Source organism: Plodia interpunctella, chromosome 3, assembly GCF_027563975.2.
Source record: "Plodia interpunctella isolate USDA-ARS_2022_Savannah chromosome 3, ilPloInte3.2, whole genome shotgun sequence".
NCBI lineage: Eukaryota > Metazoa > Arthropoda > Insecta > Lepidoptera > Pyralidae > Plodia > Plodia interpunctella.
This window is the reverse complement of record NC_071296.1, coordinates 7069715-7085312: the sequence shown is the minus strand read 5'-3', so window position 1 is coordinate 7085312 and position 15598 is coordinate 7069715. Positions and strand designations below refer to the sequence as shown.

Genomic DNA, 15598 nt, shown 5'->3' with positions numbered 1-15598 from the left:
TATAGATAAATTTTTATCCCGGATTTAACAAAAACAACTAGCTATTTTTTATAAATGGTTTGTTATAGGCAACTTATATATCCACAGTGCTGCACATCATCCACAATAACACTGAATCGAAAACTAAAGTTTAATGGAAGTTATATGTTACCGATAATAGCTGATTTTCAGTCGGCACATGTTTAGATGAAAGCTTCACAATAATGTTTTTAGATTTACATAATCCATCGACAACTAAACTCGATAATCAACAATTTTATCTATACGCACGAGCCCTTCACGAGCCAGTGATACCCTGTGTAAACTGATCTAAATAGAACCACTTCAAACCAATTATTTTATTTAAATATCAATAAATATAGGGCGCGTAATCCATGTTATAGATAAACCTAGCCGCCCGGTAAAACAAAATAAATTGTACATTTAAACTTGCCTAAGGATCACTCTATCTATTGGTGAAAACCGCATGAAAATCTGTAGCAGAGGACTATGTTTTATAATATGTTCAAAGGAGCCTTCTCCTCATGATCAATGGTGGTGTCGTAGGTAAAAGGAAGACAAATCGATGGCTGAAGCTGCTCGGCTGATGAAGATATACGCTCCCCAGGCATAAATGTTCTTAAATTAAAAACAACGAATCCAAGCTTAAAGGTTATACATTAGTGAAGGAATAATTAAGTGGTTCTAGATACAAAAGAGTTAGACTGGGCGTAGCGAGACGGACGGGCGAGGTCGGGCGCGTCGCCGGCGCAGCGTGGTTGAAGGCCGGTCAGCGGCCGCGCCGGTTATCGGACCAATCAGATCGATCGCCAACCAACACCACCTACAGTAGCTATTGACTAGTCCACGTGCCTCTGTTAATTACAACGAGCCGCAATTACCCTCACTAATTTATTGGACATACCACTTTATACACACAATCACTTGTCAACTGATTGCGCCACCGTCTTTAACCAGTTACAATATTATCAACTGCCCCAATGTAACAAAATTTACGACTTATAATAAGATGCAGGCAGCGTTTACTGACATTTAAAAAAATGTATAGCTATTAAAAACTCTATTCACTCAAGTATTTCTGGTCGCGTATTAATATTTATTTTAAACTTTATATTTTCTTGTTAGTCGTAAGTCCGGATTTTAAATAGTTTTATGTGATTTTAGAGTCTGTTATAATAGAAGATTAAAGAAGAAGAGGCTAGTATGGATGTGTTTTGACATATAATACCTATAAAAACAAAATTATTAAATACTATTAATTCGTAATTACCTTTCACTTTACCTTTCGTTTCACCAGCATTTATTTTCTTCTTCGTCTATTCATTTCTTTACCTCTAGAGTTCGAATTTACAAAATTTTGGGAACCTCTCCGCAAAATTTCAATAATCCATATTTTTGTAGGTATAACCTAATCAGTCAACTTTATATTTTAAGTAACAATATCGTACAAATCGGTGTAATCATGGCAGATCACTGGAATTATTTGAAAATGTCCATACACTTTTAACATACCTACACATTTACGTGTTTACTACTACCAAGGGTGGGTTGTTCCAGTCAACTATGACGTTAACTTTAACGTGCGAAGAAAAACGCTAAATAGGCCATTTTATATAAACGTCAGTGGCGAGCATAAAGTTAAAGTCAAAGTTCATTGGGGAACTCACTCTAATGTATAATGCTCTCTTGTAGCAGTCACTCTGAGAATATTATAGGGCCCTAGAATTTTCGCCTACAATTTTTATAGCCAATATGTAGAATTGAACACCTTGAACTTGTAACATTATCGACTTGGTCGCAACATGGAAAGTTTTGCAATCTGGTGGCGCCGAGCGGCACTATTCGTCTGCGTTGGATGCAGGTGATGCGGCTCATTTAAAGGAACCTTATGATTGCTAAGGATAAATACAAACTTATAGAATGACGCTTTTTCCTACCATTCTCTTAGTTATTATATGTCATAATGTGACAGTGAAGTAGCGGGCTGGTTGACAGTTTAAGTTTACTACTCGTTTACGTCGGTAGGTAGTCGAAAAGGCATGCCACACACCTTTAGACGACTTTAATAAAATCTTTTCAAAAACGTTTGATAGTAAGGCGCTTGTCAAGATAATATTACGACAAACTTAAAAGCTTGAAAAAGACCGCAAAAGGGAAATAAACTATGGAAGAGAACAAGCTCTAAAAAGGCCTGTTGATCGAATGCCCGTTGATATAAAAATAAGTCCCTGTCACGTCTGTCTGAATGAACGCGATAAACTTAGAAACTACTGGACGAATTTATGATTGATTTCTTTGATTAATGTGTGTAACAATTTTAGTATCCATAGTGCAGCGCTCCATCCCTATGAGCTACAAATGAGGACCTAGCAGTGTGGCGTACGCAGCGCCGCGCGTTTTTGCTATTCTCATTCAACTACCGTACAGTTATCCCGCGGCCAGTGTTACTGACACAATGCAAGGTTAATGCGAGGTGGACGCCCGCTCAACGCCCGCTCAAAAGGACATTTTACATTTTTATCGAGACGGATCAGGCCAAACCAGAAACCGAAATCCGTTTCCAAGTAACCATGCTGGAAAATAGGTGCTTACGTATTACTGTTTCCAAGTTAATAATACGAAACATCTCGCCATTCATATATCCTTATATTAAAATTGTTGATTTTCCCTGTTTCATATGGTTGGCTTAAACTTTTAATAGCCATGTGCAACAATTTGAATCAGATACATATAATTCAAGACACATGTTTTCTTATTTTTAAATGAAGTAGTTAATGTTTAAATTCAATGGATATCAGCATTCGCATCGCAGAAATGAGGATAATGAAACTAGTTTCGCATTCAAATGGAATGTTCCAGAGTGAATAGCTTCATTTCGTGGCGGCATTTTGTCCAGCACCAAATCAATAAGCTCCTCTAATATTTTGCATTTGTACATTCTTGTCAGTGAGTGTAGAGTCGTTGCAGTTGAAGATGTCTCAATTCTTTTTCATTCAACAGTTTCAATTGCATGTGAGCCCAGAAAAAGTCGCCGGTGTCTAGGGTCGTCCACACCTCGCGCAGGCCAGTGAACGGGCTAGATTCTTTTATTCCTTTTTATCCCTTACTCCCGCAAGTACAGTCTAGAATGCCGGCATCCCATGTATACGTCTTCCTTCTTTTATTTTTAGTTCGCGCGAAAAAGGTGGTCGACCAGTCGTAGCGAGGGTCAACGTATCCGAGGCTTTTACCCCTAGCCTGTGCAGCTGTTGCACAATAGCCGAGAAATTCCTGGAATAATGAGCACAAGTAATATAATATAATTGACTATTTATTTCCGTTCATGTGCGAAGTTCAGAAAGTCAATTATTTTTGTCCAATTCATTTACTTTATACGGTAATATAAGTAACGATATTTAAACAAATAAACAAGCCAATTTTATAATGCATCTTTACACGTATAAATTTTGTTCAAAGTAAAAGTTATGTTATGAGCTAAGTGTAAAGTAAACGAGAGACAAGTACAAGGCATTAGGTCGTCTTTTGTCTAAAATTAAGAATCACTTTGGTGGTGTCGCTGAGTAGTGACACCTAGACATGACGACATAAATCTTAATTATCATTTTCATAACAACTTTGTTAATAAATCTATAAATAAATATGATGAATACCATATAGTCGTTCGTTATATTGAAATTCTTCTTTAGTTTTTCTCACGTTACATTAGGTCCTTAAATGCTTGTGTGTTCAAGATAAATACTCGTTGGTTAATTACAAGTTTTATGTTGAGACGCCTAAAAGCATATTACGAAATATTTTTATTTGGGTGGCAAACAGATCACGCAACTGGAGGCTGTTTGGAGCGCTACGGCTGCGCCCGCGCCGCAGGCCTGCGGTCCATCGGTGTCCTTGCATTCTTCAAAGGAATAGCAGAATGGTACCGGATCAATGACCTTTGACAATGTGAAGGGATCAGAGGTGATCTTGAGCTACAGGCGTGGTGATTTTACGTAATAAAGTCAGGCGTGATAGCCGAGAGGCCGAGACTGCTTGACGGTCGCCCGCTTCAATGTTTTATCCTATCGTTTGTCTATTTCTATGTGATTAAAACTAAATTATCAATATATTCAACATCTTGACAATAAAGTTTACCAAATAAGAGATAAGCACTTTACACGTAGTTAATCATAGATTATTCAATATGCCTACAAGTCCATACCGTCGCGTCGTGTGACTATGTATCTCAGAATTGAGGTCAGGTCTTGTGCACTGTTTATGTACGCACGAAGTGCTTTTATGGAAGATAAAACAATGAAGTACAATATTTGGGCAGCAAAGTGTACTCGCGTGAACACATTTTGCACGCAATCATTTTTGTCAATATTTTACATACGCCACTCACGCACGTCTTTTGGAGATCTTTCTTGAGAAACTTGCGTCTTAAGATTTCCAAATTTTGAAATAATTAAAAATGATTTGAATTCATAATCTTTCATGGAACAAGGTAAGTACCTCGTGTTCAGTCATGGCGAAAAGATAATAACGTAAGTAATTAGTGACAATAAATGTAATTATGTTTAAAATAGAATCCAGATAAATGAAGGAAATTCAATTATCTGATTAAATTCTCTGATGAAAAAAGATAATACAAATTATCTTTTTTCATCAGAGTTTGTATGGTACGTAATCGCTTTTCAGTATTTGAAACTGAAGTTTAATAATTTTAAAATCACGTGCTTTAGTGAAATTGCTTGTTATGCGGACTAGTAGTTTTATAATAAGAAAAATATACTTTTATACAAATGATTAATTATCTTTAAGAAAGAAGAAACAAGTTTAAAATATAAGAACTTGTTTGTCAAAAAGTAGGCCGTGGCCATTTTTATGAACAAATAACATAGTTTCGTAGCACTTGTAGCACTCGTAGCACCAAACCGATACAATTCATTTTTTTAAAAGATTGTCATCAATTAATATGATTCAGTTTTTTTCTTATAATTGTGATTTTTAAATATATTATATATTGTTTATATTTGTATAGTTCATAATATAAAAAATATAAATAATTTATTTTATTCCACCCTTTGTGGTCTCGCAAGGATTAATTTTCTCGCTTTCCACAAATGATTCCATCAATTAGTATACGGAACCTCAAAAGTGAATTTTCACATGGACTCAGTCGGCGACGCCATGTTTACAAACAATGAGATCAACGCTCTGCAAGTAGGTTACCGCGAGCCCGCCGCGGCCGTGTTGCGCGGGTCGTGGTCGAACACAACGCTGCCAAATTATCTTCTACATCTTACACTAGCTGCGTCCTGCGGCTTTGCTTACGTGGGAATGTTGGGATAAAAGGTAGTCTATAAGGTATTTCAGATTGTAATCTATTAGTGTACTGAATTTCTTCAAAATCTGTCTAATAGAATTTGCGTGATTGATTCATCCATACTCACTCATTTAATAATCCGTGTTGACTTTACCGGGTATCGAACCCAGGACCTTTAGTGTAGCAGTCTGACATGATGACCATCAAGCCACGTCAAAAAATGAGCTTAAAGGCTAATGCGTTTTCTCGTTGATCACAGACAAAAAAGAAGTATAATATTTTTTAATTATTGCAGTGGGATATCTCTTGTTACGGACTTCTCTCTGATCAATATAATAGGGCCATTTACTATGTTGATAATTATCTTCTTTCACTTATCCATAGAAACTTTTTGGTTTGCCAAATATTAACACCTATCTACATAATTATATATTAAAGTTCTCCTTAGCGAATCGTATTGGCAAAATTTGTGAGAACCAATTAGACGTTTATAACCTGAATTTCAGCATTTCGATTAAATACATATTTTTTAACATAATCGTACATAATGATACATAAAAATGTTTTACGCCAGTTTTCACTTTACATTACACATCTCTCAGTTACATGAAGCTTCGATCTCATAAGAATTTACTAGAGTGAAGGTTGCTAAAAGAAAAAAAATATATACATGGGCATTTACTTCGAAAATATATTTATCTACTTTCTAAACATTGATACATCAATCAGTAAATAGGGTAAAAATTAATAGTCTGTCACTAGTTATAATAATAGATTATAAACAATTTGTAATGGTAACAGCTTGACGCCTAGTAATGTATATGTAAATTTATTATCGCATGGAATGCTACTCTAATTGATGATATTTCTTGATGATTGTTTAATTATACCAGTACTGCTGCTTTATTACGCTATAAATTATGTGCTCATTTAATTATAAAACAATAATACATTTTAAAATCAATTTGATTGAAAATGAATCATAAGCTGAAGCCAGGTCGTGACATCATGTGTACAAGTTTTGGGAAGGCGATAGCGGCGCTTACGCTGGAGAAATCGATACAATGGCCTCTGCAGCGTGCGCCGGCGCCGGAAGAAAGTTCCTAGCAATTTACATACGAGTAGCGTTCGGTGGCCGGCGGCTGTGGCGTGCAAAGCCAGCTGCGAGACCCGCGCGCGCCCGACAAGCCCGCGCTGCACTCCGATGACCCACTAAGACACGGTTTATAGTTTATTGTCGCGGACCCATTTCCGTGGGTGCACGACCACCACCGCCTAGCCCGTGGCATGACACACTTCGCTCACTCCGAAAGTTTCTCCGGAGAAACTTACAATATCTAATAGCACCGACATCCGTCTATGCAGATTTCCAGAGCAAGCTCCATAGAGACTGTGACCTAAATACGGACGTTACAAAGCGAATAACACCGGTGAGAGTTTATTTCTCATCTCGAATTTATATTATGTTGTCAGCGTTATTGGGTTAAGCTGAAAATTTCCACAAATATTTGCCATAAGAATCAAGCTAAACTATTTCAAATACTTACATACGAAAATCAAATCGTGACATATAGTAAAATATAATTTAAAAGTTCTACATTATATTTATATATATATATATAATATATATTAATAGTAATTTATATATATATATATATATATATATATATATATATATATATATATATATATATATATATATATATATATATATATATATATATAAATTACTGCAAGCTAAGAAAGTAACATTTAGCGAAAGAGCACCAAATGAGTAAACATCAATGACAACATCAACTCGTTTTCATTACAAATGGTCGTCGCAAGAAAAACTTGCACTGGCGTTACGTTAGAAAGCATAGACATTTCACCATAAAACCTAGAAAGTGTACATGAGAAGAAAGTGAAGAAGTAGGGGAAAAATGCATCGGCGAGGCGGGAACGCGGTTGGAACAATGCGCGCTCCGAATCTAAGCGGTTTCCCTCCGCCCCGCCGCGCCGCTTCGGCCGAGGCGCCGCGTCGTCACTTTTTCTCCCTAAATGAAAATGCAGCGCTCGCTTGCACACATTTCTCGCCGCTTCACACGTTTGCCTAGTTCTTATATCAATGCACTCATTTTTACTTTCTATCCGTTCGCTCTTGTTTGTTTAAAAGCACGCTTCTTTTAAAGCGAGGGAATCATTTTACTTCTCTTCTTGTAGCACATGTGGCGTTGGTTTTTAAAATAGTTTTAGAAGTACTTCTCGAACTGATTGTTTCCCGTTTGGTCTATTTTGAACTTTTGGTCAGTTTTCCCAACCACGTTTCCCATCTAAGTTTATACCAAGCAACAAAACTGATGAGTTAATTAAAATACAATCATTTATTAGATCGATTAAAGCTAATCGCTGAAAATTTGAGGCCACACAAGATCTACTGGACGGATTTTGATAAAATTTGGCTCACGACTAAAATAAATAACGGATTTTAATTATATCGAAATTCTGATACATTCCATTTCTTCTTATTATTTAGTGCTTTTAATGAAATGCAAAGAATAAGCAAATGTATTTATAAGATATTCTGAAGCTTGGACGAGAAATTTTTCACGCGCCAGCTTCTTGCAAGATAGTTTTCTACATTTGTACTTACTATTTACAAATATTTTATTGGTGAAACTAAATAATATTGTCACCAAATTGCAATAAGTTTATTGTAGTACATTGCAAGTTAAATTAAAGCTTATAAAATAGCACATCGTTCTAAAAGCACAAAACTTGTTAATATTACATTAAAATATTAAAATAGGTATTTTTTAATATTTTACTACGATTTATAAATATGGTAACATACACTGAAATTAATTTAGTCACTTTTAAAAAGTTTGACAATAATACATTTATTAATATGTAGGTATTTAGTTACATTCGATGAGAGCTCTGTATATAAAGTTGAATACAGTAGAGTTAGCTAGAAATTCTCAAATTTTCTTACAAGGACTGAAAGTGAAAATCGATTGTTTGTCGTGCATCTTGCTATTTGTACGAAAATCACGCATGCGAGGCGCATGCAGCGGCCACTGTGCCAACGCTGCCCGCGACTCTACCAACTTGACAGCGAAACCACTGCCGCTTTTCACATTATTACAATATCCTGCTCACCAACAAAAACAATAATGTAACTCATTAATTACCTCTGTGTCGCACATAACTTTTTTCAGAACCAATATGAAAGACAGCTCACATCTCATATATTATTTGAAGACTAATGACAGTTTCTTGTGTAAGTTCCGTGGAATAGTTCGGATGGTGACACGCAAGCGGAATGTCCGAGAGAAAACACAAACATTGACGAGCCAACACGACATGTTGTTTGAGTTGTTTGTAAGTAAAAAAAAATGCTACGCAGATTTTATAATTAACCAGAGTAAGTAGTTGTGACAGTTTTAGAGCAGTGAGTATTGTCAATGCCGTATTGTAAAAAAACTATAGTGTAGATTAAATATGCACGCTACGCAGTGCATAAACAGCGAATGGGCTGGGAAAGCCGCCAGTTGCTATGCAACGTCGAGAGAAAGAGTGTGAAGGAGAGAGATGAGCATTTCACCGCGCGGGGTCAACGCGCTCGCTATACTGTCGCTGATTGTGCCCCAATTTCAATATGTGGGTCTAGGCCGGCGTTCGTCGACCCGAGTGACACACTTAGCGGCGCCCGCGCACGACCGCAGTGCTTTCACGCCCCACGTGTGAGGGTGGGGGGCGCCGTACTGCCTCTTTCACGGAAAGCTGTGAAAACTGCACTCGAGAGATAGACGGATATTACTGCTATTTGCTTGCCATCGTACTTTCTATGACAAATTTTATTCTAATAATTATCTTCGTAGTCCTGATAAATTTATATCTATCTATATCTACACATTAGCTTCATGTAACCATAGCCGTGAGATGGAATCCCATGGGAAGTACCTATGCTTTGTTAATAATTTTATTCCAAATAATCAGAATGCCGAATTTTATCCTTGTTCTTCAGAAAAATCTTTCAATCCGTTGATCTCCGCTTTCATCAAGCTATCAGGAATTTATAGCCACATTAGAGGTTTTTCAGTGGTAAGAAATTTCAGCAGCATTGCAGTAAAAAAGATAAGAAATATCAATTATAGTATTGTATCAAATCTTACCCGAATTGATACAACACTATAATTGATATCTCTTCTTATAGTGTGTGTTTGTACTTAATCATGTACTTGTACATAATCATCTTTCCATTGCCTTGCTTCTTAAAGGATAAAGAGGAAGGGCCATGACGTACCACGCGGGCCTGATGTGGATAGGTGGGGTTTGGGTTTTACTTTAATAACAACTAAAGTAAAAATATATAGAGGTACTAAATATATGAAATATGGACAACATCCATAAAGTTTAAATGCGAATAGTACAAAAAATACACACAAATGTATACTAAGAATATTATGTTTAGTGTGACGACCCATTATTCAAACCACTTTTGGGCACAAAAATATAAAAGAATTGTGTCTGTGTATTTTGAAACTCTCGATCATTATGAGGTTCTTTAGAATATGACTAATTATATTCGAACCTAATTGGCTCATATTTGGTGAGACCCTTGATGATAATGTTCATCCGTCATGTCAGCATTGCCGTATCATTCCATATAATATTCGAACAGTCGCTCGCATTTTTTTTTACAATAAAAATATTACAACCTCTTAAATCGGAATTATTAAAACTTGACTAATAAATATTTCTAAAGGCAAAAAGTTCAGATCTAGGAAAAATAACAATTATTAGAAATGATTTTTAAAGCCACTATTTTTATTCATTTTGATTGATTTTCTATTTTAATCTCGTATTTTGCCACTGCTTGTCCAACGTTACATGAAGTACCTACCTAATTTATTTATACAGTTTCTTCTCGCCTGTACAATCACCTTGAGTCATGACCTTGACTGACAGCAGTGTCATAATTCCAAAACATTATCCAATTTAGTCATCTGCAGGTAGGGATTTATATACCTAATAAGGCAACATCGCACTGCCACTCTGGCGAATCATTAAAATCAAACGATTTATTGAGACCTTCACAGGCACTATTTTATGTCCATTTTTATATTATATACCTATTAATATGTCAAAAAGCTACAAACTACTGGCATTTTAAGCACAACCAAAATTTACTACTAACTATTTGTATCTAATTTCTTCTTACATTTTCGATTCGTAAAGTTTTGTTTTACTGTTATATTAAAACAATTAGCGTTGGTACTGTTAGTTTTCATTTAAACTGATTCGGTCACGTGATTTCTAGGATTTAGTTAACAGTAATTATTGCACAAATTGTGTTAATTACTCACCATTTAAGGAGTTTCCCACAGCTCATTATCAAAATTAGTTAAATAGTTATTGTTTTATAATCTACTTAATATTACTCATAATGATAAAATTACGGTTAAGTAAATAGGATTACGGATAAACTGGGGTATACCGATTTTTTTTGTTTGTATGATAGGTTTTAAGTATTTTAAGATTTTATAATCAGTAAAGTCGGTAGTAATTAGAAAAAATAATTCGTTATAAAAATAGCAACTTCTAATATAACAGGTAATCTAAAAAAGGTTTAGTTGAAAATAAATAGTACGATGTAGATTATGTGTTATAGGCAATTCCTGTTCATAATATAATAATATTTTTTAAGAAAATTATGACGGAAAATAACGATTTTAATAGTAATATTGCTGAACTATTTTAATGTATTATAAACTAATGTTAATCTGCTTGATGGCAATCTGTTACAAAGTTCGGGACGGGGCTCACGTGAGATCTTTCCAGAATTTCCTTCCTATCGCTTCCGCTGCACATGCGCTTCGAGCATTTTCATTTGCGACATTTTTTGATGCGGCTTCACAACCCCGAACGCAACAAGAGATAAACTTCTATTAATTAAATAATTTTATAATGACTCATATTTTATTAGGTTTTAGCGAAATATGATCTCGTTTAGGGTACATCAATTATTATACTGCTCACTAAAGGTCAAATAATATGTGTGATAGATAATTAATAGTGTCTCACCTTTACGACTATAACGGACATACCCAATAAAGAACAATTAACAAGCGTTTCCATACAATCCAGCATGACATAGTATCCCTAAGGGAATGTCAATTAAGCGCAGTGGGCCGACTAATGCACCGACTATGATATATATTGTGGACATGATAAGCTGCTCGTTAGCAGAGAACAAGGTCGGTGATGTGGAGCAAGGTCACGCGGAGCCAAGTCTTCCAGTGATAGCGTGACCTGTGCCACAAAGTAGTAACAACTCAGATCAACATTCAGTTTGGAGTGGCTATATTGAGTACATACATAATGGGTTAGCAACCTCACTATTTAATCTTAATTCCACCACTCCATTCATCTACCCCGTAAAAGAAAAGACTGATTGACGTGAGTGACGTGACGTCTTTGTATGTATATGCAGTACAGTCAACGATTTGGGTGCTTTGACGTGCTGAGCTGTTGACTCTTCATTTTACATTCATGAAAAAAAACCCGATCCTACAAACCCTAGGATTTTCAGCTATGTACCTAATTTATTTATAAATGTCTCTCATATGGGTCGATCCTGTAAAATTATCAAAAAATATACATTATGATAATGTATTTATCCTTCCTTGCATCCTGATCCTTATATATAAAAAAATTCCTCGCCTGTCTATTCGTATTAACTTACAAATTTTTTTACTGGTGTTTCTAAAAATATAAGGGCCTTCGAATAGTCATCAAAATACAAAATTTGTCATCTTCAAAATACAAAACTTAATTCAAGTGATTCACCTAAGTACCTATTGCAAAAATAACACATTCTCGTGAGTTGTCAAAACACGCAATGCGTGCATTAGATGATTTTACTGATAAGTACATTTAGTGTTACATAAATAAAAATTGCATTATAGAACCAACTTCCTTAAAGTTTCAAACTATTAAATATATTTTGTATCGTTATAGTTACAAACGTATAAATTCTAAGTGATTTTTCCCATTGAAGCAAATTTATACACCAGTTTTACATGAAATTGTATACCTACACTAACTAGCTTTTAACCACGGCTTCGCCCGCGTGAATTTCATGGCAAAATCTCAGTAATTTTATCGCATACTCTGTAAGACTGGTAAACATATATGATTCAAATTCGCATTTTTCCTCATCTTTAGTTCAATTTTCTGTTTCCCGCTGCGTGTCTCGTCCCACAAACTTGTCCAATCCCGCTTCCTGCTATGTAATGTAAAGTAGATATCCCGTACTGTTTCCTACATATTGTGCCATCATGTTTTTTGCAATGTTTTCCGTCCCGTTTCCCACTACGTGTCTCCTTCCCATTTCCCGCTCCTACTCCCACTCCCGCTTTCTGCAACGCATGCCGTCCCATTTTCCATGACCTTAGTAGATTTCGAGTGGCACGTTCAGACAGACAGACAGACAGACAGACAGACAAAAATTTCCAAAACTATATTTTGGTCATCTATATCATTAACTATCTATACTCGTATTCCATGAAGAATTTAAAAAAATAGACAATTTGACCTTTCTTCAATTTTATTATATGTATTGATATAAATAATAAAATGTAGGCAAATGTTGCTAGTAGATTACCCAAAAATTTTAAAATGGTTTATTATGTAAGTCATCATCATTAATCGTTCTTGCAAAATCGGCCCTGATGTATTTGGGCACAGCAAACCTTCATTCCCTTTGCTATTTATTACTAACAAAAAACTTACTGTCATGGAAACTGATGGGGTCCATTTGTTACTCCGACACAATTATCTCGAGTCGAGAACACGTCGGCTCCGTGGACAAAATAAAAAAGCAATTCTTGGAAGCTGGAGCGTGTTCTGAGAAACGAACCTATCTTTAGATCGCAAAATGCAGTTAATATACACCCAATGACGTCATTTATTTCCAGGAATGTGCATTTAACATTCCCTTTTTACGTTGGATGGAATACATGATACCATAGTAGTATATATAGTAAATATATATGCAAAATATTTATTATAATTCAAAATATTTATACAAAGAGACACCTCGCACACCTTTCTGACATTACTTTTAAGAATTCAAATAACATTATATTCATATTTACCTTTTGCCGCTTGGTACAGTTCAGATACCTAGGCATAATTTTTCTGCAATTGTTTCACACGTCTAAATGACATCGAATATAAAGTCATCAAAAGTACTCAATCGAAATATCAGTTTGCGTCATCCCAGACGTACCCACAAAAGGAGGAAGACAACTTTTTCCATTTATCCCTGGGGTGCATCGTCATCGGGCAAGAATGCATGAGTCACGTGAGCCCGTAGCGCCTGCCTCACAGCTTCTGATCTTATCATAGGGTGCTGCTATACCTACAAATATTTTAGGCATTTCTAATAGGTACGCGTTGCATAAAAACAAAAGAATTAAGGAAATAGTAAATTGAACAAATTCTTACATTATTTACATTTATATATTTTGAAAATAAAATTACTTTTATATTTTTTTGTAAACACTCCATTTTAATTTGATTGAAGATTTCATTTCATAGTTCCTAAATGTACATTTTTGTAGGTAGCTTTTCTTTTATCTATGATAGGTAGGTTAGGTAGATAGGGTAGGTAAAAACGTATAAGTACCACAAGATCTCTAAGGTAAAATTTTGTCTCCTAGCTAAACATTTTTAGTACGCAAATGTATATTTAATTTATAAATCTAAATAAATAATTTCGTGAAAAATAAAACATTCTACATATACTAAATGCTGATATATTTAAAAAGTGTACTTTGTCCAGTTTATATTACGGTCGCCAAAACATCTCATAACCATCGTTCTCATCCCGTGTAATAATTTCCAACAAATATGAGAATAGAATGTGAGATGAATTGACAAGGCTATCGTAATGGTATCTTAGTTGAGGGTTTCGGGGAGGTTCACCACAGGTTCGGGAATGATGACCTCAGGAAGTTCAGGGCTTGGAAGGACAACGGGCTCAGGAACGATCACTTCGGGAAGCACAGGGCTTGGGAGAACCACTGGTTCAGGGATAATCTCGGGCTCGATCACTGGGCTGGGAAGTGACGGGTTAGGGACGACGATGACTGGGCTCGGATCAATAATTGGAGAAGGAAGGATGGGGTTAGGAACAACGATCACGGGGCTTGGTTCGACCACTGGGGGCACCACGACGGGACTGGGAGACACCTCCGGTTGGCCGGCGGGGCTGCTGGAGGCGTCGATGTTGATGATCAGCTGCACCAGGGGTAAGGGGTTGGCGACTGCCACCGCCACGAGGGCGAATAAAACGATGAAAGATTTCATTGTTCTCACTATGTAACTGAAACAGAGGTGGAATTTTTGGACTGTTAATAAAGAAAAAGACCAAAACAAAGGCATAAAGCAGATCGATATAATATGAAGAGCACGGTTAAAAGCCTTTACTACCATGGATGAAAGGAAGCACCCTACATCTATTTTCAACTTACAAGTAATTATTGTCCAGTCTGGGGTACAGAAATTTTCTACAGGCCAAGCGATTTTTTTCATAATAAAACTTATATTTTCTAATGCATTTTTAAATTAATAAAATATGTAAGAACAAGATTATGTTTAATTTATAGGCACTCACCTTGGTAAGAAAGGTCTGTACAAACTGTGCTTCTATCATTATTTACTTGGTATTTATATAAAAAATGCAATGATAAGTGACGCTGTAATGATACCAATTTTATTTGTCTAAACCCATAATTAAACCATAAATGATAATCATTTCCGATGTCATATACTAGATATAAGTATATATGAAATCATCTTACCTACAAAACAATTAATATAAAATGATTTCGTATAAAATGTCTTATTTCGATGACCTCTGTAGCCATATCAATCATGTCAGTAAGATAATTTTCCATGTTCCGCAAAAAGTATCCGCTCTACCATAGGTAGTTAATACTTACATATTATAAAACAAAGTCCACTGTCGCGTCTGTCTGTCTGTTGGCGATAAACTTTTCATGCGGTTTTCACCAATAGATATTGTGATTCCAGAAGAAGGTTTAGGTGTATAATTTATTATGTTATTACACGAGCGAAGCCGAGACGGGCCGCTAGTTGACTTATAAACGCAAAGATACACAAATACAAATAAAATGTATTTATTAATATATATTTTATATTCGATATGTAATCACTTACATATTATTTTTTATATAATCCCTTATACTTAACCTAACCTTGTTTTTATAAATGCCTCAT

The 15598-nt window shown here is 35.5% G+C and overlaps 1 protein-coding gene across 1 annotated transcript; it reads right to left on the bottom strand.

Moving 5' to 3' along the window:
- Positions 1-14096: 14096 nt before the first annotated feature.
- On the bottom strand, positions 14097-15028 carry LOC128683490 (uncharacterized). The gene is made up of 2 exons (XM_053769180.1): positions 14973-15028; positions 14097-14681 (listed from the first exon to the last, which is right to left on the bottom strand). Exon 2 carries the CDS (start codon positions 14663-14665, stop codon positions 14255-14257), a length of 411 nt encoding a protein of 136 aa, XP_053625155.1. The 5' UTR covers positions 14666-14681; positions 14973-15028; the 3' UTR covers positions 14097-14254.
- Positions 15029-15598: the final 570 nt, after the last annotated feature.